The sequence below is a fragment of the Erythranthe guttata genome, chromosome 14 (assembly GCF_056151865.1).
Source record: "Erythranthe guttata isolate IM_541 chromosome 14, IM_541, whole genome shotgun sequence".
Lineage (NCBI taxonomy): Eukaryota > Viridiplantae > Streptophyta > Magnoliopsida > Lamiales > Phrymaceae > Erythranthe > Erythranthe guttata.
This window is the reverse complement of record NC_142546.1, coordinates 8739685-8763284: the sequence shown is the minus strand read 5'-3', so window position 1 is coordinate 8763284 and position 23600 is coordinate 8739685. Positions and strand designations below refer to the sequence as shown.

The window sequence follows — 23600 nt, the reverse complement described above, 5'->3', positions numbered from 1 at the left end:
TGGTAATGTTATCATGCTGAAAGAAAAGTCCATCACTACTACCGTTTGTCTCGTTTTGTTCGTAGAATCCATCAGTTCAACAATATTAATGACACTATTATATGTAAGAAGTGAGGTCTTGTGTTTTGAGGCTACAAAAGCATTAAACAATCGAATTCAAATCTCACAAAATACAATCTTGGTTTCCAACTTCCTATCAATTTCCTTTCTTTCTGTATAATGAATTGAAAAACTTCGTTTAATAACACCATTTTTTACAGTGTTCCTGCAATAGCTAAACCTATGACTGCATTTTCTTGATGAAGAAGATCGAATCCCTCTATCCCCGGTTCCTTCATGACACTTTTACCGCCCAATACTCCGACATTTACCCGTGTGTGGCCGAGGCTATAAAATACACAGCAAGCCTGCACATTTGCCCCATATAAAAAAATGAATTTAATTAGTTTGTAGCATGTAGGTAGTTAAAAATTAATTGTCGTATATTTTACTACGTTGATGACTGACGATTGCATAAAATCATTTCAACCAGAACGATGAACTCAGACTTTTCATTGCACAAGCGACAGGTGCATTCGCACGTGCAATGTAAAATTTAAATACAAATCATTCCAAACTTATAAAGTTTCGATATGATGATAGAACGATGGGAGAGCAAAAGGTATTAAGTGCATTAACTGTGACATCAATCAAATTTTACTTATTATAAACATAATTGATCCATATTTTAACTTAGTTATAGGGGCATAATATGTATCGCGAAAAAAGTAAGAAATATGAAATATTCTTACTAATCAATTCAATCAGAATAGAAAAGATGGATATAATCAGTTAAATCAGAATGAAATCGAACTTACTTCGAAATCTTTCAAGTAGCTCAGTACATGCTAGATCTTGCCCAGAAAAAAGCCCTTTCTCCGAGCAGATTGACTCTCCCCCAAGGATCTACTAGCTTTCGAGCTAAACGAAAAGTGTCGTTTCAGAAAAGGCTTTCCTAACGAGCTCTTCATGCTTGTGCGCGAGCTAGTCTTCGGACCCTTTTCCTCACCCCTAACACATTTATGGTGATCACACGCAATCTTACTGTGCAAATCACTATCAACCACACGTTTTTTCGATCTTTTTCTAGCCTTTAGATCCATTTCAGCTTTCATTGCCGTTTCGGAAATATATGCAGCATGTTTCTCCCCGTAAGTACAAACCGGGCAAGGTGGGTCGTACTTATTGACTTCAGGAGTTGTATACTCCAAGCATTCAGCATGGTAAACATGTCCACATGTTAGAACAGAAACCACGGCCAGTTCATTAGTGGATATTATCTTTTGGCCCCACAAAGATCTCTCGATCAAGGGCTTCGTACAAACACCACAAGTTTGGAGGTCCATAGAAGAAAATCCCGAGCTTCTTCCACTAGATGTAGTGATTTTTTCCCTACCGAAACTCAAGTTTTCAGTGTCGAATGACCACCTCTCTCTCCTAGTAGGAGTGAGGTCAGAGAAGATAGGGATTGACCAACTGTCTGAAGACCCTCCGTTTGAGCCCTTGCTTGATTCGTTGGGCAGAGACAAAGAAGTCTCTTCATATATTGAGAACGACGGGGGTTTGTACTCTGAGGTACGTGATAGGTGGCGCCTTCTTGAAGGAGTCGAGTTTGGAGGAAGAATAGATGAAACTGAAGGGGCTGATGTAGATAATTTTACAGGGGATGGGTATGAAACATACGAAGATTCTGTAGACTCCTTTACCTGAACAGTGATTAGGGAGAAGACAAAGGATAAAATGTCACTTAGGAAACGTTGAAAAAAAAAACATCGGATTAGAAATGATTGACCGTCAAAAACAAAAAGAAATATCGGATTAGCTTACAGTCTTCACGTACCTCAACCAGATTTTGGGGGATAGTTTGATCTGCAAAAGGTAAAAGGTATTTCAAATACAGAAAGGGAGAAAACTTGTATATTTTCCATGTAATGTGTAAATTTTGTTAAAAAATGACTAGAGGCCGTCTTTAATTGGTACAGAGCAGAGACTCCAACTATTCGTTTCGTAATCGCCTCAAATTATAATAATTAGCAAAACAACAGAGTTTTTTCAGAGGTCTTTACGACTACCATTTCCTGATTGATGCATATATAAACACACGTTCTCTGTTTCCGAACGTTACCACATTAACTTGACTAGTCTTTACAGAGCAGAGAGAATGTATTAGTATGTTGACCATTTCATTTTCGTTTTTTAATTGGGAATCCTTTTCATTGCAGCATGCACCACTTATTGCCTGAATAATGAATACCATGCGGTTGTGGTACCGAAAACATATTTTCAATCTCTCCTTTCCCTTTTTAACATAGTAAATTGCCAAACACGTGCATTCTTTCGTAATACAGTAGATGACAAAGAGTGGAATACAGTACATTTTCCATTTCAACTTGACGAAAATGAGGAAAAGGGATATCGTAAATACATAATCATTTTTGAACAAATTTATTCCAATTACTGCACTTCACATTTAAAGAAAAAAGTAACAGAAAATATTTATCACATAGTAGTTTACCAGAAACTGGAAGCCTTAATAATGTACCGGCATTTCCTTCAGAAACCGGCGATTTTCGCCACGAAAGTGAGCGAGAACTATCCAAAGGACTTCCTTCCTCGGAATTAAATGCAGTTTCGAGAGTAGTACTAGATTTGGCTTCCACTTGATCGTTTCCTCCACTCGACCAATTTGCAGGTATCTCTTCCCCAGCTACTCGTCCGCGATTTTCCCATCTAAAGCTCCAAGACGGTGACCGGACATGCCGATGCAACGTTTCACCACGTGCTCCATTTACTATACTTCTATCCTTTGCAGCCACACAACAAGCCGCCCCCATTTTTTTTTTCTCAAGAGTTGAAAACTCACTGTTAATTGCCTTCAAAACTAATGATCTGTGGAAAAGTCGAACCGTGATTAGTAAGCTATACATTAAGCCTTAAATATTCACTAATTACGGCATTAATCCTTCAACTCTCTGCGTAAGCAGGCAAATATAAAATCATACCAATGTCAGATGTTTTTCTAGTTCTTTGAACATCATAAGATCAGACAACAACATGCAACATGTGGATAAACGAAAATCATCATTTACAAGTCATAACACATCCATTATGCAAAGTTATGATCACGAGAAATTGAAGTGTTCTCAAATACCTAAAGTCTATTAAACAAAAATACAAACCCGGAAACGGAATTCCACAATGAGCTAAATAAGGATCACGACACAATATGATACCATAAGTATCTAAATCTTCAATAAGCGGAATCGTAGTGTTCCCAATTCCCAATTCCCAATTCCAATAGTTCCATAAACCCATGATAAAAATGTAGATTGAATGATTGATCAACAATCGAAATATTAATATACGTAATCTCTTTAAAATCTTATATACACTTCTCCAATCACAAGAGCAGGTACTAAATCCCAGATATATACGAAAACCAAACGAATAATTAACAATTAAACAATTTTGCCTAAATCAATAAACTTAATATATTCATCCCTTTGGGGTGAACAAAGATCCGAAATTTATGCCTAAACAACTGAAAATTACTGTAATATATATTGAAATTATATGCAGAATTCTTCTAATTCGCACAATTTCCATAAAACAATCACCAAAAAAACACACACACACACACGAACGAATCCATATACTTTGCAAAAGCATAACTAATGTAATGAAGCTTCAAATAAAATACCAAAAAATAAAAAAAATAAAAAAATACGTGATCGAATTCGAGCGAAACCTCGATTCGCCATTGTCGAACCCTAGAGAAGAACAGGAAAAAGGCGTGTGCAAGTGTACAGAGAGAGTGATTTATATATATGTATAAAACATTAAAAATATGCATTAGCAGAGAGATTAAAATATAGATACGAATTTGTAATATAGAATATATGTATTGTATATAGATACGTGGAAAGTAGAGAGAGAAAAGGTTCTCGTCTCTTCTTCTTCGTTCATTACATATTTAATTATACGGTTTCCACTTTACAGAAAGGGATGGGAAAGATGACGGTTTATTTAACGGCGTCATTGCTTCCGTTTATAAAGAAATGGAAAAAAAGAAAAAAAAAAGATTAAATTGTGAGATTATTGAAATATTCGATTAATTTTTATATAACAAAATTCTTTTGAGATTTTTGGAACTTTCTACTCAATTTAAGGAGTATAAAATATAAATCGATTTATTTCATCGAAATTAATCTTTTTGGATTTTTTTTTTTAATTTACTTGGAAAGAGGAAACTAATTCTGAATTATTTCCATAAAATTTGAAAAAAAAAATCAATTTTTTTTTCAAAAAAATATTTTATTTAATCGCAAAATATATTAAGAATGTTGTTGAATGTAACTTTTGAAGAAGGAAAAAAAAAACAAATTATAATTTTCGGAAATCAAAATTGAATGTGGAATCACATATATGAGATAGTAAACTTGTGTCAATTGATTTGAATTCGAATTTCTTCATTGCCAACATTCGTTATGTCGAGTTTGTCACACATGTTTAATCTAGTGTAATTTATGTTTCTCGTATGATTTGTTAATTATTCTACGAGAATGTAGATTTACTCAGTGCACATATATGGTTGGATGCAGGTTGACTCGTTATATAAAAAAAAAAGGTAAATTACAACCACCCCTTGAGGTATGGTAAAGTTACGAAACTCCTCCTCATGTTTGGTTAATTACAACCATCCCCTCAACTATAAATCTTATTACACGTCCACCCTTGCGGTTTCAAATTTAGGGGAATCTTTGAGATTATATGGAATATTATCACATTTGTACCTATTTTATCTCATTCGAACTTTACATTTTTAAGTAAGATGATCATAATATTTATTTTTTGGCTTGAATATATCAGATTGTAGTGCATCAGAAACTGTATTTTTACACAAAACGAGTACAAATTAGAGCACATTCCACGAAATTTAGATGATTATGTTGAATTTGACACCATAAAGGTGAATGTGCAAGAAAAAATCATAGTGGGAGGAAGTAGATGTAATTATCCAAACAAAAGGGGTTTTTTCGTAAATTGACCAGACCTCAGGGGTCGTTGTAATTTACCCTAAAAAAATTAAAAAAATGAGGTATTTGGAATTCATTTGAAATAAAAAGAAAATGTAAATTAGATCCAAATATTCATCTCATAATTTTATGAGAAACTTATACCAAATTGGTTTCTTATGGTGTACGCGAAGTGCGTCGTACGCGATCCATGCTTTTTTTCACGCCACACGTAAGCATCTGCAATCCCGCCTTAAATAAAATATTATTATTTTTTTATATATTTTGGCGGGTCAATTTCTGTTGCCACTAATTCGGGCTTCGGCCCGATTTTATAGAGCCCAATTGATGAAGTAAATAACAATAAATGCTATATCTCAAATAATGTGAAAAAATGGAAAAAAGCCCATTTGATTTATGGCATAATATAAAAGGATTTCTTGTACACTCGATTATATATAAATATTCATAAACACCTCTAAATTAAAGGTAATTAATCATGATATATCCTATTTTGCAAATATTTATTTTCACCTCAATTTGGAATTTGTTTGAAACGAGGGTTGATCAATTTTGGCGATGGATTGTTTACCCCATAGTCGTTTGTACTCACTTTCAGAAGTCGTCTTTCGTCGTCGCGTAGTCGCACCCACGATTCTAATTCCTGCCCAATTTTACAAAAGAAATATTTTATATACATATAAATAGAGTGAATTGTAATAAAAAACATGGGATATTTTTTGCTAATAATATGGATATTTATTTTAACAATTAGAGTAAATTATAGGGAGTCGAATGCAATAATTAAACACCATATAACATATAAAGTGAGCTTAAATGAAAAATAATAATTATAAGATAATTAAGGTGGTGTTTGCAAATGCGGGTTTATTTCTAAAAGTTGATAATGTTTGCAAATTAGCCGAAAAATCAATTTAAATAGAAAAAACAGGAAAATAAGTGCTTTTAAAATTATATACGTACAACTTATTTTAAGAGAAGAAAAAATAGAAAACTTGTTTCGCAAATATTTAAAATACAAATTATGTGCAGAAAAAAAAAAAAAAAAAAAAAACCTAAGAATTTATTTCTAAAAACTTTTACAAACACCACCGAACAAAATTTCTGCCTAAAGTCTTATCATCATCCTCTAACATGTAATATATAATCTCATTCGACATTACGTGCATATTATTGCATACATACTAAATTTGATTTTACGACACGTGTAATTAAACATTTAAACATATATCATAAATATATTTAATTATATATTAATGCTTTAAATCCCAATCAGAAAACATGAGCAAATATGTCAAATAATAATTTGACGCGCACCTGAACAGCTGTGGTCCGCTCTTTCTTGGATTCTAATTGGCTGTCATCCGATCTAGGGTTACAGTCTCGTCCTGCATGGAATTTTTTTACCAATTAAATTAAATTAAAATTAATGATGATGAAAACATTTTAATTTGAGAGCATTACCCTAATTTGAGAACATACACACAGTCTCTCTCTCTCTCTAAAACACACATACACAATTACACACGCATTTTTTCTTTAAACCGATCCTGAATACAGTTGAAATCAGCCAAATTCTATTAAAGATATATATTTTTAACAAGTTGTCCTCGGGTTGGGATCAACAAAAATTAATAATTAAACGAGATTATATTAATTTATCGATGTTCGACTGTATTGTTATATATATAACAATTTTCTTTAAACATATATACTTGAATAGAGAGAGAGAGAGAGGACGAACCTGCAAAAGAGATGGAAAAGATGGCAGCAGAAAAGACTAGAAAAACAATTAGACTGATCTTCTTGAGATGAATGAGTTCCATTTTCTTGATTTTTTTTTTCTTTTCTCTTTTCTTGAGATGTGTGTGTGTGTGTGTGTGTGTGTGTGTGTGTGTGTGTGTGTGTATTTGTCCTATATATATAAACAGCACAAGAGCAATAAATTCAAATTTACAATAAAGCAAAAAACTCAATCAGGCCGGATTGAAAAATATGAAATCTAAAGTTGAGGTATTAATAGCACTTTAATTTATTGTTACGTTGTTGGGAGGGCATGCACTAAGTCTTATTAGCATTAATTATTATTTATTATTCTTATTATAATAGTAATGCATTAATTATTTTTTATTTTTACCTAATAGTATATTATTATTATTATTATTATTATTATTATTATTATTATTATTATTATTATTATTATTATTATTATTATTATTATTATTATTATTATTATTATTATTATTATTATTATTATTATTATTATTATTATTATTATTATTATTATTATTATTATTATTATTATTATTATTATTATTATTATTATTATTATTATTATTATTATTATTATTATTATTATTATTATTATTATTATTTATTCAGACTTCAAAGTATTGACTATTGACAAAAATAATAATTAAAAAATGGAAAAAAAGTAAACTACTAGTTATGCATAATTGCATATAAAGTATTAAATATATTATACGTACATTTATATAAGTGGCAAATCAGTGCAATAGATTTAATAATAATAATATTAGTACAATAGCTTTTTGTACTACAAATTATTATTAATAATAGGGAAAAAATATTTAAAAAAAATCCTATCTTGAAAATTTTATATCCAAAAAGTCATAATTCTCTAAAACGAATTGGTTCATTAGTGCCTTAGTGCTTTGAATCCTAAGTTCATCCAAATGCCCAAAACGAGGAAAAAGAAAGAACAAAACGCCACTACTAAAAGGACATTAGTGGATAGTAATAAATATAATTAAAACGTCTAATCCTTTTTTTTTTTAGATTTTTTATTTATTTATTAGTGTTTGAGATAAAAAAAATATGTCGATTCATTTCTCATTGAGCCAAGATTTTGGTTTAGCATTGAAGTTATGACGCACTAAAACGTATGTACATTACGCATTTCCACGTTTCGGAAATACGTTTCGAAAACCGAAACGTCATATTCACCTGTCGGGATCATTTCCATATATATTTAAAAGTTTTGAAGACGTTTCTGACAATAAAAAAAAAATATAGAATCGCATTTCCACCCTAAAATAGAGATGTCATAAATTGTTCATCAAACTAATCTTGGTCAACTCAAAATAAAACTATGGGTAAGTTCAATTATACTATCGAAGACTTTTTTTTTTCGGTTTTGATGAATGAATTTATATTTAATTGGATTGAATTATAAAAGCTACCATTGAATTTGTTATTTTATATAAAATGTACTTTCTCAATTTTAATAATAATCAAATTATATTGACGTGGACCAATTCGGCTATATTGGACCGAACCCTCGTCTACCTAAAGTTATTGGGCCAAGGCCCAATGAGTGGTAAGAACTGAGTCCATCAAGTCCAAGCCCAATGAATGGTAAGCACCAAAAGAAGGCTGAAACGACAAGGTCGCTGAAGTACGTATCGAGTATAGAAAGCCCAATACTAAAAATCATTAGATTGGATCCCATAAAAGGAAGAATAACAGGTGGTAAGTGACGAGCTCAGGAATAGCTGTTAAAGAAGAAGATCTTAAGATAATTTTCATAGATAAATACAGAAAATGTGTAAATTAGGATCGACGATCAGCTAATCAATGTTAATCTCGTACGAATAAAAATGTCTCGATTGTCATTATTTATCGTTCACCGTTTCATTTTTAGAGTTTAAATAGTATTTTCTGTCAGACGTAAACGGTCAACTGACGGAGTGGACCAAATAAGCTATATTTTGCCCACATCAAAACATGAGGATAAAAAATGGAATTAGGACAAACACGAGGCAGAAAATGCAATTTTCCCTAATAAAAATTAAAGAGTACCGTACAGATATTTATTATTTACTGACTCGTCCTCCAAAAACTCGGACATTCCTCATTCCGCCCCAACCCCGGTCCTCCTGCCACGTGTAGTGGCGCCCACAACCCCAGTAAAATGCAACCTCTCGCATTGAATCCTTTTCTCTCTCCAAACTAGTTTTTCATTCTCTGCTCTTTAAAATCGCCGTCGCTCAGTTATCCGGCGATACATACACACATTTATCTGTATCTATACATTTATATATAATATACACACACACACACAGACGGAGTATTTAGTTATTCACCGAACGACAGTTTTCTATCCGTCTCTTTCTCTACCCTACCAGAATTAATTCACTTTGCCGTTAGGAGTTGAATGCATTTATTGCCGTTCGATCAACCTCGTGATTAGTGCCAGTACTTTTTCGAGGTTTTGCTTTCATTCCCATTCCGACTCTTTTTTTTTTCGATCTGAAGAGAAATTCTAGGGTTTATTTATTTATTTATTTTCAGCTGATTAAATTCGGGTTTTGCAGTGTGTGAGAACTTTTGCTGATAGCCGATTGATTGATTGATTGATTGTTCGATCATCGAAAGTTTGCGATGTCGGGAGCCTCGGAGAGATTTGCTATGCCTTGTGAGTGATTTTTGCTCGACTGATTGATTTTTGTTGATCTACATTTAGGTTAATTTAGCTGCGATTTTGTTTACTTTTGGTATTTAGGGTTTTTGTTGAGTACTGAATTGATTAGTGTGTTGAAATTGAGCTTGGCATTTCAGTTTTGAAGCTGTGATTTTTGGTGTTACTTTACTACTTATGGGTTCTGAGCTAGAGCAGTTCTGGATGTTAGAGTTGGGGGAAATTGAAAAAAAAAACCCGATTCTGTCTAAATTGGGCTTGTGTTTATTACTCTTATTTGTCCTTATTATCTTGTTCTTTTCGGCTGTCAATGATAGAATTTGATAAGGTTGTATATATTATATATCTTTTAAACTGACCTTATGAAATGGTATGTCATCGAACCGAGAACCTCCCACCACAAGAACGAACACAATGTTGCTAGTTGACAGCTGATTATATTACTTGTTGATGATTAATATTTATGATTTGTAAAAGAATTTATTTTAATATTTCTTAGATTGTTATGTATGTTCCCTATGGGGCAGTATCAGTGGGTATTTCTTGATAACCAGGAGTTGACTGGAATTTCTTCATAGTTGTCAATTTATGATTACTGCTGCAGTGAGAGTTTAACTGTGAAGGTTATCTAAGTGAAACTTTGGGACACATTATTTCAGAAAGATGAGCACTATCCAAACCAGGCTTACTGTATAGTTTTCTAAAACTTCTCTTACATGCATCTTTAATTTTATTATGGTGCACTTAGGTTTTGAAGGGTCATCTGGTAATGATGAGAGAAGAGAAAGGAAGTCTGATTTTGAGAATTCAGAGGATGAAAGAAGGACTAGAATCGGTAGTTTGAAAAAGAAAGCTTTGAATGCATCGACGAAGTTCAAGCATTCCCTGAAGAAGAAGAGCAATAGAAGAAAGAGTGATGGTCGGGTTAGTTCAGTTTCAATTGAAGATATCCGGGATGCCGAGGAACTACAAGCTGTTGAGTCATTCCGACAAGCCTTGATATTGGAGGAGCTGCTACCCGAAAAGTTAGATGATTACCATGTGATGTTGAGGTATATATTCTTGATTATTTTTACTTTTAACTAAGGCTTGTTTTAAATGAAATAATGGAGAGAAAGACTTACAAAAGGGAATCACGTCTCAAAATTACATCCTAGATTCTCCAAGAAACTACTAAAAAACACGGACATTTAGGAAAGTAGTACATAAAATCGGGAAAAAAAAAGTTAGAAAGTGTCTTCTATGAGCTCACGATGGATTATGATATAGTTGGCTTAGGATTTTATCCAAATGCTCTGGAAATACTGAAAAATAATGTGTTTGAGGGATTTGCAAGCTGCTTTAAATTATTAGCAACATTCCATCACTACGTTCATGGGGCAATTTAGTACTAGCACCTTGTCTTCGTCAAGCATTCAGGCTTGGACCTCCATTTGATCCTTTCTTTGATTTTTCGAATCTGAAGATGAATTTCTTATGAACTTTATTTTGTCCTATTTTTTTTCTGCATCTCTTGATCCTCTTATCAATCAAAAGCTGTTGATTTTCTTAAGACTCTTTTGAGATGTGCTGCTTGCAGGTTTCTAAAAGCAAGAAAATTTGACATTGAAAAGGCAAAGCTCATGTGGTCTGATATGGTTCAGTGGAGGAGAGAATTTGGTACTGACACAATTATGGAGGTAAAACAAAATAATTTTCTGCAAGTGACTTAAGAATAATTTGGTTTTCTTGTTTTACTTGTTCTCTTTACATCTTCTGCGTTAATTGCAAAATTTCTTAATTGTTTGTGTTTTCCCATCAGGATTTCGAATTCAAAGAGTTGACTGAAGTTTTGAAGTATTACCCCCAAGGCTATCACGGAGTTGATAAAGAGGGAAGGCCTGTATACATAGAGAGACTAGGGACAGTTGACCCAAACAAACTTATGCAAGTTACAACCATGGACCGTTACATAAAGTACCATGTGAGAGAGTTTGAGAAAGCTTTTGCAATTAAGTTTCCTGCCTGTACTATTGCCGCAAAAAGGCACATTGATTCAAGTACAACGATCTTGGATGTTCATGGTGTGGTATGTCTAATACTTCTTTGCTTCCTGTTTGCTGGCTCTCATGATTTATGACGCAGTTTTTTCTAGTTAAATTGAGCAATTGAACTAATTATTATTGTATACCTGCTTTATTGCTTTGCAGGGTTTGAAAAACTTCACCAAGAGTGCACGTGAACTTATTACACGACTCCAGAAGATTGATGGCGATAATTATCCTGAAGTAATTCCCGCATTCTTAACTTGACCAGTTTATGATGTTTTATATTTTGGTTTGTAATTCATTTCATCTCTTAAATGCAGACTCTCCACCAAATGTTTATAATCAATGCTGGTCCAGGCTTTAGGCTTCTGTGGAATACTATAAAGAATTTTATTGATCCGAAGACAGCTACTAAGATTCATGTATGTTGGTTCTTTGTTTTCATCATTTGGAAGCTTTATGTTAGTTTAGTTACTGGCTCTGACCTTTAGCTCTCTCTTTTCTTCTCGAACGTATCACAGGTTCTGGGAAATAAATACCAGAGCAAGTTGCTTGAAATAATAGATGCCAGGTGAAAGGGGTGAAATTTTCTTCTTCTTGTAACCATCTTTGAAATCCTTTTAAGTGATCTAAACAATTTTTTATGTGATTATCAGTGAACTCCCGGACTTCTTCGGTGGAATGTGTACATGTGCAGATCAAGGGGGTTGCCTTCGCTCTGATAAAGGACCTTGGAAGAACCCAGACATATTGAAGGTCCTAGATTATCTCAATTATATATTTCGTATTGTGTAATAAAATTGTACAAGTATTCTCTTAAATAATTTGTTTCAGTTTTAAGAAAGTTTACTGCTTGGGTTGGCGCAGATGGTCCTTAATGGTGAAGCACGACGTGGCAGGCAGGTTGTTAAAATTATCAACAGTGAGGGGAAAGTAGTGTATGTCAAGCCTCATCGCCCCACGGTATGGATATTGTGTCCTTTTCTCTACAATCTATACATTGTCGGTGCATTTTTCTAAATCAATTTTCATGTTAAGTGAATACAATTTGCATCTGTTGGCTTTTGCAACAGCTAAGAGGAAGTGATACTTCTACGGCAGAGTCTGGTTCTGAAGCTGAGGATATTGCTTCGCCAAAAGCCACTAGAAATTATTCACACCTCCGGCTGACTCCTGTTCGTGAGGAGGTATGGTTAACTGCATTATCAGATAATTTTGTAGTAAAGAAAAGGACTTGGTTGAAAATTAATTTAAATGTCCATTTGGTGGTAAACCCTAGTAAATTTCTAAATTACCCTGCTCGTGTAAAAAATCGTACATATTTCTTGCACTTTAGGGCGGTTCAGGAAATAACTGGAAATGAGGGATATGATTTATTAAGCGGTAAATTTATTTTATCTTTTGTAAACGATGTTTTGAGGATTATTTGATTTATTTGTCAGGCAAAGGCTATGGGGACAGCTGGCTATTTTGGTAACTTTGCAGGATACGATGAGTATGTTCCCATGGTCGACAAGGCAGTTGATTCTGGATGGAAGAAGCAAACAACCCCTGAAAGGCTCAATATTTCTAAAGGTTAATAATGACTTCATTATCATTGCTTGTGGTATTTTGCTAACTGGATCTCACTATCATCACATCACCCGATCTATGCATTATCTAAATCTGTGTGTGCCGGATTTATTCTAACAATTCCAATTTGCTGTGACAAATAGATATGGTTCATGAATCTGAATAGTTTATTCAAGCTCTCCCCATTTCATATTTTTTGTCGTATTTGTTTATCTATACGAATAATTCGTAATTTCTAGATCTTGATTTTCGTCTGAAATTTTTTAATCCAGAGAAGCTTCCATCACCTGATTCTCGCAAGGCGCCAGAATCACTTTATGCTCGAATGTTGGCAGCTCTTATGACCTTTTTCACAGCCCTTTTCTTGTTTTTCCATTCTACTATTGGAAAGAAACTTCAATATGAGTCAACACAGCAAACAATTCTAGAATCGGATTCGGACACAATTCCCATGTCAACAACGGCAGCTGCTATTGACGCAGAACTCCTATCTTCAGTCCTGAAGAGGTTGGGCGAGCTTGAAGAGAAAGTTACCAGTCTTCAAGAAAAGCCATCTGAGATGCCCTATGAGAAAGAGGAACTGCTATATGCTGCTGTTTACCGAGTTGATGCACTAGAAGCAGAGTTAATTGCCACCAAGAAGGTACCCTTCTTCTATCTGTTACGAAATTACGTCTTCTACCGTGAAAATAGTAACAATCAAATGTTTTTGGATGTTAAGGAAAGATAATTTGTAATGGCTAAACAATAGTTGCTATAACAAGTCTCTTGTTCGTCGTACACTCTTGCACTCTGTTGATAATCTTTTTTTCCGCATTGTTCTCAAATTGGCTTCTTTTTTTGAGCAGGCTCTGCACGAGGCTTTGATGAAGCAAGAGGAGCTGCTTGCTTATATAGACGGTCAAGAAGATGCTAAATACCGAGTGAGTGAAAGTTCATTTATTCTTGACCTGAAAAATTGTTAATTTTTTCGCGTAATATTTAGTACTGATACGAGGTGCCTTTGTTTGCTTTATCCAGAAGAAGAAATTTTGCTGGTGAGATAATGTGTTCGTTCCATTTGGAGATTTCATCGTTGAATTCATCTTCTGCTGTATGACTGTATCAGATGTCTAAGTTTAACCTACATGGATCTGAGTTGTAATTTGACGACTGGTTTGATGGTACATACTTTAACTAAGGAATTTTATCAAACATATGAAGATACATATTGTGGAGATTCTGTTGATGCGTGGTTTAGTGGGGTCTTTTTAGTTAGGTTTGAAGATATCAATCTACACTTAACGTGGGAAAATGTCGGTATTTGAATCTCATTACGTGCACAACGAACCCATTTAACAACACTTTGGAGGGTTCTTTTTAGTTATGTTTGAAGATATCAATTTACACTTGACGAGTCGTCAAGTATTTAGCCTAATAGTACTGACTTATTAAATGTGGGAAAATGTCGGGTATTCAAATCTCGTTTAGCTACTTATTAAATGTGGGAAAATGTCGGGTATTCAAATCTCGTTACGTGCACAATGAACACGCATTTATGTTTGAATTTACACTTAACTCGTCGTCAAGTGTTTAGCCTAATAGTATTGACTTGTTGAAAGTTGGAAGATGCCGGGGATTCAAATCTCATTACGTACACAACAAGCGCATTTAACAACAATTGTAACCAATAAGACTCGTTACGAAAGCAAGTTCATCAAATCCAAAATACGACTCAATTTGGTATTTTCACCACGTAACAGAGACCAGACAATAAAAAGTCAGATACGAATATAAGAATAGAGCATAAAGTGTAGACAATAACAAGTTAGATACTGGCAAGAAATATAAGAAAAGAGCATAAAGTCCACGAATGATATCCAAAATACATCAATATTGTTAAGTAATACCAATATTTGAATGTGGGAAAATGTCGGGTATTCAAATCTCGTTTAGCCTAACAGTATTGACTTATTAAATGTGGGAAAATGTCGGGTATTCAAATCTCGTTACATGCACAATGATCACGCATTTATGTTTGAATTTACACTTAACTCGTCGTCAATTGTTTAGCCTAATAGTAATGACTTGTTGAAAGAGGGAAGATGTCGGGGATTCAAATCTCATTACGCGCACAACGAGCGCATTTAACAACAATTGTAACCAATAAGACTCGTTACGAAAGCAGGTTTATCAAATCCAAAATACGACTCAATTTGGTATTTTGACCACGTAACAAAGACCAGACAATAAAAAGTCAGATACGAATACAAGAAAAGAGCATAAAGTCTAGACAATAACAAGTTAGATACTGGCAAGCAATATAAGAAAAAAGCATAAAGTCTACGAATGATGTCCAAAATACATCAACATTGTTAAGTAATACCAATATTTGAATGTGGTAAAATGTCGGGTATTCAAATCTCGTTTAGCCTAATAGTACAGACTTATTAAATGTGGAAAAATGTTGGGTATTCAAATCTCGTTACGTGCACAATGAGCACGCATTTATGTTTGAATTACACTTAACTCGTCGTCAAGTGTTTAGCCTAATAGTATTGACTTGTTGAAAGTTGGAAGATGTCGGGGATTCAAATCTCATTACGTGCACAACGAGTGCATTTAATATCAATTGTAACCAATAAGAATCGTTACGAAAGCAGGTTCATCAAATCCAAAATACGACTCAATTTGGTATTTTCACCACGTAACAAAGACCAGACAATAAAAAATCAGATACGAATATAAGAAAAGAGCATAAAGTCTAGACAATATCAAGTTAGATACTGGCAAGGAATATAAGAAAATAGCATAAAGTCGACGAATGATGTCCAAAATACATCAACATTGTTAAGTAATACCAATATTTGAATGTGGGAAAATGTCGGTTATTCAAATCTCGTTTAGCCTAATAGTATTGACTTATTGAATGTGGAAAAATGTCGGGTATTCAAATCTCGTTACGTGCACAATGAGCACGCATTTATGTTGAATTTACACTTAACTCGTCGTCAAGTGTTTAGCCTAATAATATTGACTTGTTGAAAGTTGGAAGATGTCGGGGATTCAAATCTCATTACGTCCACAACGACCGCAATTAACAACAATTGTAACCAATAAGACTCGTTACGAAAGCAGGTTCATCAAATCCAAAATACGACTCAATTTGGTATTTTCACCACGTAACAAAGATCAGACAATAAAAAGTTAGTTACGAATATAAGAAAAGAGCATAAAGTCTAGACAATAACAAGTTAGATACTGGCAATGAATATAATAAAAGAGCATAAAGTCTACGAATGATGTCCAAAATACATCAACATTGTTAAGTAATACCAATATTTGAATGTGAGAAAATGTCGGGTATTCAAATCTCGTGTAGCCTAATAGTATTGACTTATGAAATATGGAAAAATGTCGGGTATTCAAATCTCATTACGTGCACAACGAGCACGCATTCATGTTTGAATTTACACTTAACTCGTCGTCAAGTGTTTAGCCTAATAGTATTGACTTGTAGAAAGTTGGAAGATGTCGGGGATTCAAATCTCATTACGTGCACAACGAGCGCATTTAACAACAATTGTAACCAATAAGACTCGTTACGAAAGCAGGTTCATCAAATCTTAAATACGACTTAATTTGGTATTTTCACCACGTAACAAAGACCAGACAATAAAAAGTCAGATACGAATATAAGAAAATAGCATAAAGTCTAGACAATAACAAGATAGATACTGGCAAGGAATATAAGAAAAGAGCATCAAGTCTACGAATGATGTCCAAAATACATCAACATTGTTAAGTAATACCAATATTTGAATGTGGGAAAATGTCGGGTATTCAAATCTCGTTTAGCCTAATAGTATTGACTTATTAAATGTTGGAAAATGTCGGGTATTCAAATCTCGTTATGTGCACAATGATCACGCATTTATGTTTGAATTTACACTTAACTCGTCGTCAAGTGTTTAGCCTAATAGTATTGACTTGTTGAAAGTGGGAAGATGTCGGGGATTCAAATCTCATTACGTGCTCAACGAGCGCATTTAACAACAATTGTAACCAATATGACTCGTTACGAAAGCAGGTTTATCAAATCCAAAATACGACTCAATTTGGTATTTTCACCACGTAACAAAGACCAGACAATAAAAAGTCAGATACGAATATAAGAAAATAGCATAAAGTCTAGACAATAACAAGATAGATACTGGCAAGGAATATAAAAAAATAGCATAAAGTCTACGAATGATGTCCAAAATACATCAACATTGTTAAGTAATACCAATATTTGAATGTGGAAAAATGTCGGGTATTCAAATGTCGTTTAGCCTAATAGTAGTGACTTATTAAATGTGGGAAAATATCGGGTATTCAAATCTCGTTACGTGCACAATGAACACGCATTTATGTTTGAATTACACTTAACTCGTCGTCATGTGTTTAGCCTAATATTATTGACTTGTTGAAAGTTGGAAGATGTCGGGGATTCAAATCTCATTACATGCACAACGAGCGCATTTAACAACAATTGTAACCAATAAGACTCGTTACGAAAGCAGGTTCATCAAATCCAAAATACGACTTAATTTGGTATTTTCACCACGTAACAAAGACCAGACAATAAAAAGTCAGATACGAATATAAGAAAATAGCATAAAGTCTAGACAATAACAAGATAGATACTAGCAAGGAATATAAGAAAAGAGCATCAAGTCTACGAATGATGTCCAAAATACATCAACATTGTTAAGTAATACCAATATTTGAATGTGGGAAAATGTCGGGTATTCAAATGTCGTTTAGCCTAATAGTATTGACTTATTAAATGTGGGAAAATGTCGGGTATTCAAATCTCGTTACGTGCACAATGATACACATTTATGTTTGAATTACACTTAATTCGTCGTCATGTGTTTAGCCTATTTGTATTGACTTGTTGAAAGTTGGAAGATATCGGGGATTCAAATCTCATTACGTGCACAACGAGCGCATTTAACAACAATTGTAACCAATAAGACTCGTTACGAAAGCAGGTTCATCAAATCCAAAATACGACTCAATTTGGTATTTTCACCACGTAACAAAGACTTGACAATAAAAAGTCAGATACGAATATAAGAAAAGAGCATAAAGTCTAGACAATAACAAGTTAGATACTGACAAGGAATATAAGAAAATAGCATAAAGTCTACGATTGATATGTCCAAAATACATCAACATTGTTAAGTAATACCAATATTTGAATGTGGGAAAATGTCGGGTATTCAAATCTCGTTTAGCCTAATAGTATTGACTTATTAAATGTGGGAAAATGTCGGGTATTCAAATCTCGTTACGTGCACAATGATCACGCATTTATGTTTGAATTACACTTAACTCGTCGTCAAATGTTTAGCCTATTTGTATTGACTTGTTGAAAGTTGGAAGATGTCGGGGATTCAAATCTCATTACGTGCACAACGAGCGCATTTAACAACAATTGTAACCAATAAGACTCGTTACGAAAGCAGGTTTATCAAATCCAAAATACGACTCAATTTGGTATTTTCACCACGTAACAAAGACCAGACAATAAAAAGTCAGATACGAATATAAGAAAATAGCATAAAGTCTAGACAATAACAAGATAGATACTGGCAAGGAATATAAGAAAATAGCATAAAGTCTACGAATGATGTCCAAAATACATCAACATTGTTAAGTAATACCAATATCTGAATGTGGGAAAATGCCGGGTATTCAAATCTCGTTTAGCCTAATAGTATTGACTTATTAAATGTTGGAAAATGTCGGGTATTCAAATCTCGTTACGTGCACAATGAGCACGCATTTATGTTTGAATTTACACTTAACTCGTCGTCAAGTGTTTAACTTAATAGTATTGACTTGTTGAAAGTTGGAAGATGTCGGGTATTCAAATCTCATTACGTGCACAACGAGCGCATTTAACAACAATTGTAACTAATAAGACTCGTTACGAAAGCAGGTTCATAAAATCCAAAATACGACTCAATTTGGTATTTTCATCATGTAACAAAGACTTAACAATAAAATGTCAGATACGAATATAAGAAAAGAGCATAAACTCTAGACAATAACAAGTTAGATACTTACAAGGAATATAAGAAAAGAGCATAAAGTCTACGAATGATGTCCAAAATACATCAACATTGTTAAGTAATACCAATATTTGAATGTGGGAAAATGTCGGGTATTCAAATCTCGTTTAGCCTAACAGTATTGACTTATTAAATGTGAGAAAATGTCTGGTATTCAAATCTCGTTATATGCACAATGATCACGCATTTATGTTTGAATTTACACTTAACTCGTCGTCAAGTGTTTAGCCTAATAGTATTGACTTGTTGAAAGTGGGAAGATGTCGGGGATTCAAATCTCATTACGTGCACAACGAGCGCATTTAACAACAATTGTAACCAATAAGACTCGTTACGAAAGCAGGTTCATAAAATCCAAAATACGACTCATTTTGGTATTTTCACCACGTAACAAAGACCCGACAATGAAAAGTCAGATACGAATATAAGAAAAGAGCATAAAGTCTAGACAATAACAAGTTAGATACTGACAAGGAATATAATGAAAAGAGCATAAAGTCTACGAATGATGTCCAAAATACATCAACATTGTTAAGTAATACGGCGATAGTAATACCATTTATAACACCATTTGTAGTCCCGTAAGCCGCACCCAATGCCTACACAAACAAAAGCAAATTAATTCAAGATCCAATGCATAACATACAAATAAATCAACGAAGAACAATTGAAGATCTAAGATAAAAGATTTTTGTGACCAGTATCCATGTATTTTGGAAGAATCATTGCGAAAACAATCACAACTAAGGGAGGAAGTGGTTCTAATCGGATCGGAACCAAGGCTTTTGAAACAAATTGGAATAAAAAATCACTTATGTTTCCGATATTTTCAGAAATTTTGGAATTTTTCGGAAAACTTAATCATGAATGACGAGCACAAGAATTTTTCGGAAAACTTAATACATCAACATTGTTAAGTAGGCAGATAACTAACTAGTCAATAATATCATATTAAATTTGCAATGAAAGTAGGCAGATAACTAACTAGTCAAAAATATCATATTAAATTTGCAATGAAAGTAGGCAGATAACTAACTAGTCAATAATATCATATTAAATTTGCAATGAAAGTAGGCAGATAACTAACTAGTCAATAATAACATATTAAATTTGCAATGAAAGTAGCAAATAACTAACTAGTCAATGATATCAAATTCAAATATGAAATTAAATGATTAAAAAATGCTTACTATTTTAGGGGTGTCAGAAGGAAATCATCCAACAATAACATTGCAGCGCGGCAGTCTTCTCGATTTGGATTTTGGTTCGGCGGCATGTTCGGGAAAAGAGTCTCGTAAGAGAGACGTGGGTCGTTGTAGAACCAAAACACCGCCGAAAGCCTCCGCCAAAGTGATTCGCGGAATCATCTCTCCAATTTAAAAGTTGATTGTAATTGGTAGGCAACAAGTTTGGTGGCGGTTGGGAATTCACCAAATACTCCTGAGTATCGAATAGGATCCCTAGAGTAGTGACATCTGGACGCGCGAAAGGATGTCCCCTTAAGTACTTAACAACGGGGACATAATTCTTGTTCACCCAATCATCATACTGTCGTAACCGGTGACTGGAAAATCTTGCATTAATAGCGCTTGTCAAAGCAAAGGATTCGCGGAATCATCTCTCCAATTCAAAAGTTGATTGTAATTGGTAGGCAACAAGTTTGGCGGCGGTTGGGAATTTACCAAATACTCCTGAGTATCGAACAGTAGACACGGCCACGGGCCGGTTTGGGCCGGTTCCGGGCCGGTTCAAACCGGTTCACGGTTCACATTTTCCGGAACCGGAACTGGCCCGTAGTATGGACGGTTCAGCGGGCCGGGTCGGCCCGCCGGTTCGGGCCGGTTCCGGGCCTATCCGGGCCGGTTCCGGGTCGGCCCGGAAATTTTGAAATTTTTTTTTTTTGAAATATTTGATGAATAAATAAATTAAAAGAAGTACTTTTAAATAGATAAAGGAAAATGAAATAAATGAAAAGTCAATTTAGAAGCACAAGTTTAAAATATTTGATGAATATGTAAATTATAGGAAAAATTGGGGTGTGAGGGTATTTATAGGAAAAATTGGGGGGGTTGGGGGCAAAAAAATTCAAAAAAAAGAAAAATTGGGGTGTGAGGGTATTTATAGGAAAAATTGGGGGGGGAAAAAAATTCAAAAAAAAATTAAATAACGGCCGGTTCACCCGGGCTGGTTCGGGCCGGTTCACTAGCCGTTATTTGTTTTTTTTTTTTTTGATTTTTTTTTTTTAAATCCGGGTGAACCGCCGGGCCGGCCCGGCGGTTCACGGTTCACCATTTCTCAGAACCGGGCCCGTCCCGGGTAGGACAGGCCGGTTCACGGGTCCGGGCCGGTTCACTCGGTCAACGGACTGGTTCCGGGCCCAAAACCGGCCCGTGGCCGTGTCTATCGAACAGGATCCCTAGAGTAGTGACATCTGGACGCGCAAAAGGATGTCCCCTTAAGTACTTAACAACGGGGACATAATTCCTGTTCACCCAATCATCATACTGTCGTAACCGGTGATTGGAAAATCTTGCATTAATAGCGCTTGTCAAAGCAAATGACTGCGCTTCCATCAGATTAAGGCGTCAATCCAATGAACCGAACCGCTTCGTCATCACGCTCTCGAGATTCTTAATTTGCAGAATAATATTATTATTAGAAACAGATCCGGATCTAACGTTAGCCACCGTATGGTGCCTAACGAGGGCGTCTGCATATCGGTGGTCGTCGATCGCACCTCCATTTTCCCGACTCAACTCTATCATTCTAAGGCGGCAACCCTCGGCCCGGAGCTGAGCATCCGTCGGTATTACTCCCTCGATGACGCCATCTACTGGGTTGACATGAACAATATATTTCAAGCAATCAACGTCGAACCCTTGTTCCGAGGGAAGGATAATATTTTGAGCCATCTATATAATATATAAATTAAAACCCTCATGGTCTAGAATTACGACATGTGTCATCCATGTCACCATCCACCTATGCATCCTAATCATGCTCCATGTGTCACTACATATTACATATATAATATCTATTTAATTATAACTTTCCATAATGAGATATTAGAATATATTAAATATATTAGTATATATTTCCGTAAATATATATTAAATAAATGACATTTTTTTATGAAAATTACATATTTCCATAATATTATATAGATTATTATGGTAATCATTAATTATGTCATTTAATACCAATTAAAATCTTTGATATATATATATATATATATATATATATATATATATATATATATATATATATATATATATATTATGGTAATCATTAAATGACATTTCTTTTAACTATGGTTAATTTGTAAACATCACACTACTTTAGTAACAATATATTTCTCAATCCATAATATATTCAATTATTATTCTTACATTTAAAATAATAATTTTAATTGTATCAATTTAATGCATATAATTTATTTCATTAAAAATGTAGACTATTTACCTTTTATTACATAAAACATAAGTATAAATACCTCACTCCACATCCATTATTTCTCATTCATATAACAAAGCACACGGCAAAAAAAAAAGTTTTATACCCTAATTCAATTCTTTCATTATTTTAGTTACTTTTCGATTATTTTATAGCCTAATTTTCGATTGTTTATACCCCATATATATATATATATATATATATATATATATATATATATATATATATATATATATATATATATATATATATATATATATATATATATATATATATATATATATATATATATATAATGTATGGTTTTCCGTTTAATATTTACCAATTTCCTTTATCTTTCATACTTAATTGTTAATTTTATTTTTTATTAGATGTTCGAATCATGTCGTTTGCGGAAAGATTTATCTGCCGAAATTTACGAAGGAATGAAAGATGTGGTACTACAAGGAGACATGAAAAAGTCTGATATTGAAAAACACATCAAATTGCATTCTTCGTTTTTTGAGAATAATGTCTATGTTTTACATTTTATTGTATTCCAATTTATGAGAAAAGAAAATAACACCGATATTAAATATGTTTATTTATTCGATACTTTTATAGATCCAGTGATAGCAAGGTATGTGTCATATGCGGCGACGTCGGCTTTAAGCTTGCGTAGTTGTATACATTGCAAGGATATGATCCACATATATTGTATGGACGGAATGTGGAAAAAAAATAATTCTAATAGTCAATCTGAAGATTATACATGTGATGATTGTAACCACATTGATGAGGTACAAGAGATTGATGTTAATGAAGTTTAACATGTCCCGTTTCATCAAGGTTTTGTTATATTTTTTAATTTTATATTTTTTGCGTTTATATTTATCTTTTATACATATGATTTAGCCTAAATCAACTTCTAAGTTTTTATTTCTATTTT

The 23600-nt window shown here is 33.7% G+C and overlaps 1 protein-coding gene, 2 long non-coding RNA genes and 1 other non-coding gene across 5 annotated transcripts; 1 reads left to right on the top strand and 3 right to left on the bottom strand.

Annotated features, from left to right (window-relative positions):
* Positions 1–205: 205 nt before the first annotated feature.
* LOC105952044 (uncharacterized) lies at positions 206–4014 on the bottom strand. The gene is made up of 5 exons (XR_016029918.1): positions 3767–4014; positions 2555–2928; positions 1880–1908; positions 858–1745; positions 206–407 (listed from the first exon to the last, which is right to left on the bottom strand). It is a non-coding gene; the product is annotated as an uncharacterized LOC105952044 (transcript).
* Positions 4015–5082: 1068 nt separating this feature from the next.
* LOC148765117 (uncharacterized) lies at positions 5083–7063 on the bottom strand. 2 transcript variants are annotated; one of them, XR_016029888.1, is made up of 4 exons: positions 6820–7012; positions 6393–6463; positions 5589–5718; positions 5083–5294 (listed from the first exon to the last, which is right to left on the bottom strand). It is a non-coding gene; the product is annotated as an uncharacterized LOC148765117 (long non-coding RNA). The 2 variants fall into 2 exon arrangements; XR_016029886.1 differs by lacking the exon at positions 5083–5294 and having other exon boundaries at positions 5442–5718; positions 6820–7063.
* Positions 7064–8674: 1611 nt separating this feature from the next.
* On the top strand, positions 8675–14334 carry LOC105952046 (phosphatidylinositol/phosphatidylcholine transfer protein SFH6). The gene is made up of 15 exons (XM_012975552.2): positions 8675–9306; positions 9413–9513; positions 10265–10568; positions 11096–11195; positions 11318–11584; positions 11706–11783; positions 11864–11965; positions 12065–12114; positions 12200–12299; positions 12411–12506; positions 12617–12730; positions 12986–13118; positions 13388–13758; positions 13964–14038; positions 14136–14334. The coding sequence occupies exons 2-15, from the start codon at positions 9480–9482 to the stop codon at positions 14154–14156; spliced, it is 1845 nt and encodes a 614-aa protein (XP_012831006.2). The 5' UTR covers positions 8675–9306; positions 9413–9479; the 3' UTR covers positions 14157–14334.
* A 5186-nt stretch (positions 14335–19520) lies between these two features.
* Positions 19521–20116, bottom strand: LOC148765116 (uncharacterized). Its single transcript, XR_016029854.1, has 2 exons — positions 19918–20116; positions 19521–19818 (listed from the first exon to the last, which is right to left on the bottom strand). It is a non-coding gene; the product is annotated as an uncharacterized LOC148765116 (long non-coding RNA).
* Positions 20117–23600: the final 3484 nt, after the last annotated feature.

Excerpts from the sequence above, each read along its gene's own strand:
- LOC105952046 (XM_012975552.2), top strand. The coding sequence starts at position 9,480 with ATGTCGGGAGCCTCGGAGAGATTTGCTATGCCTT. Across the intron at positions 13,759-13,963 it reads AGTTAATTGCCACCAAGAAG|GCTCTGCACGAGGCTTTGAT; the intron begins GTACCCTTCTTC and ends TTTTTTGAGCAG. Across the intron at positions 14,039-14,135 it reads AAGAAGATGCTAAATACCGA|AAGAAGAAATTTTGCTGGTG; the intron begins GTGAGTGAAAGT and ends TGCTTTATCCAG.